Genomic DNA, 2,500 nt, shown 5'->3' on the forward strand with positions numbered 1-2,500 from the left:
AATACGTATCGCTCTGGCTGTAACATGGAACCAGCGGGGCGCCTTGTGTCATTTCAGTGGTCGACATGAATAATATTATCCATATAAAAAGACTACAACGTGATAAGTTGAAATCCTTGGATATTGTCTCGATTATGGCTAAATATTTCAATTCCATTGTCGGTAAGAGTAAGAGGGTTTTTTTTCTTTTCACTTTTGGTGTGATTTGATGAGTCTGGATTTCCCACTGTTCTGTAAATAATTTTCCTTAATAAATTATCACGATTCGTAGCTCAGAGTAAATAGAATTAATTATTATCAAGGACCTGATTATGCGAGGGCCAGACCGGGGTTCGAACCAGGAATATACCGAGGATTACATCACAATGTCACAAATCCTCGCGAGTAATGGATGGTTAATTTTGGAATGGATTTTTTTTTTTTTTGGTTTTTCTTCTTCTTTTTTTTTTATTTATGTTTTTTTTTTTTTTTTTGTTTGTATTTTTCTTTCTACTTTGTCTAAAACGTTTTACATATTATGTTATCTTACACCGGTGCTTGTTCGCTCGTAAACAATGTTCCTCTTGTTTTATATACCTACAGGCAGCAAGCGATAAATAATAGCCTGGACCCTGGACCATGAACACGACAATAAAAGAATTTGTTTTGGACCATTATGTTGTTTTCCTACAATAACGTGAAGTCTTTTCTTGAAAGATTAATACTTAATGGACATTGTCATTGAAATGAAAGGACTGGCTACCCATTATACGTCCTGGTTTGAGGCATTAGGACTTTGTGTAGATTGAACTCTTGCTCTTTAAAAAAAAACTCCCCTCTCTCTCTCTCTCTCTCTCTCTCTCTCTCTCTCTCTCTCTCTCTCTCTCTCTCTCTCTCTCTCTCTCTCTCTCTCTCTCTCTCTCTCTCTCTCTCTCTATCTCTGCTATCTATCTATCTATCTATCTATCTATCTATCTATCTATCTATCTATCTATCTATCTATCTATCTATCTATATATATATATATCTATCGGTCTATCTATATATCTATCTATCCATCTATCTACGTGGTATGTTTCAGAATTAAGTTTCCCTTTTTTTAAAAAGAAAAAAAAAATTGGTGTTTTTTTTTTTTTTTTTTTTTTTTTTTTTTTTTTTTTTTTTTTTTTTTTGGTTTTTGGTTATTTGTTTTATTTACTTTTGTATATTTTCATTATTGCTTAAATTCTAAAAAAGAGGAAATATGTTATGACAATATTTATTTTTACGATCCTTTTATAATACTTTGTCCATTCCATTGATAAAGGGCTTTTGGTTTTGTTTTGGACGGATTATTCCATTTTTATTATTATTTATTGTTATCATAAGAATATACTGAAAATAACTAAACTTGTGAACGCAGTTTTAAAGTAGACTACGGCTTCTTAAATCGTAACAAGGTTTATGGGCACTTTGTCTTCCTATCATTAGGATTGATTGAATTAATGAGTTGACGTTTCCACGTCTTCATATATTTCATATCTACCACTTTATCATTCATCGCTTTAACGTAATAGTATTCTATAGTCTGATGTCACGTCCGCTCAGCAACCAGCAGCTTGGTTCCAAACAAAGAAAATCGGTACTTTTTATTCTTCATGCTGGCTAGAACTTTTTCATATGTCATGTAATTAGAATGTATAAAAGTCAAAACATGATCGGATTTATATTGTTTCTCTCATCTGGATATACTTTAATGCTCGTCGGAGAAGTCTTTCAAAAGGGCGTCCGCCATTGTTCCGATAGTTTAGAACCAGTTACTATGTTATATGCGTCATTACAAGGGAATGTTGAAGCCTATTGTAGTCCTAGTGTCAGACTATATTGATGCTGTGCATTAAGGTAAAGTGCTCACAACATCCGTCAACCAGATATAGCGTACCAAAACACAAAACTATGCGTAACCTTAAACTTTATTGTCTGATAGAATTTAGTGAGTAGTAATCATAAAAATCGCTGGCTAAAAACATTAACAAAGAGCTGAATGGCGTCAATATCGTTCCATCAATAAATTAACGCAGGTTTTTGTTTGTTTGTTTATAAGGGTTGCAACGGCGCTTGCAACACATTTAGGTTATAATATCAGCGCCAGTAAAAGGGAAGACAATGGGAGAGACAAATCTAGAATTACAATTAAAGCACGTAAGAATAAGTAAGACAAAGGGGAACTGGGAGACAAAAAGGGATCAGATGTAGATTCCAAGAGCATACCATTTCGTACTAAGTTTGAGATCACCTTAAGTCCCATCCGGACACCAGAACAAGATCCCACTAAGAGGAATGCACTCAAATGTTTACAAATCATATGTTAACATTTTTTTTAAAAACAGTGCATAAGAGAGATATGATTGAGAATGAAAAAAATATCATTTCCCAAAACTATACACATTCGACTGTTTCCCTCCCAGCCAAGGACTCCGGCCAGGGTCAGGACAAAACTAAGTAATCTCTTTCTACGACAAAGACAGAAGGCAATTGGAAA

General features: G+C 33.9%; 1 protein-coding gene across 1 annotated transcript in view; it reads right to left on the minus strand.

The window, feature by feature from the left end:
- Window positions 1–776, minus strand: part of LOC144979297 (uncharacterized) — a 3,825-nt gene extending 3,049 nt beyond the window's left edge. Inside the window, exon 1 of the mRNA XM_078925922.1 lies at window positions 1–776. This exon is cut by the window's left edge and continues 288 nt beyond it. Coding sequence (XP_078782048.1) covers window positions 1–157 — 157 coding nt within the window. The 5' untranslated portion in view covers window positions 158–776.
- Between the last annotated feature and the right edge of the window lie 1,724 nt (window positions 777–2,500).

Source organism: Berghia stephanieae, chromosome 9, assembly GCF_034508935.2.
Source record: "Berghia stephanieae isolate SIO BIC M18660-M18661 chromosome 9, UCSD_Bste_1.3, whole genome shotgun sequence".
Taxonomy (NCBI): Eukaryota; Metazoa; Mollusca; class Gastropoda; order Nudibranchia; family Aeolidiidae; genus Berghia; species Berghia stephanieae.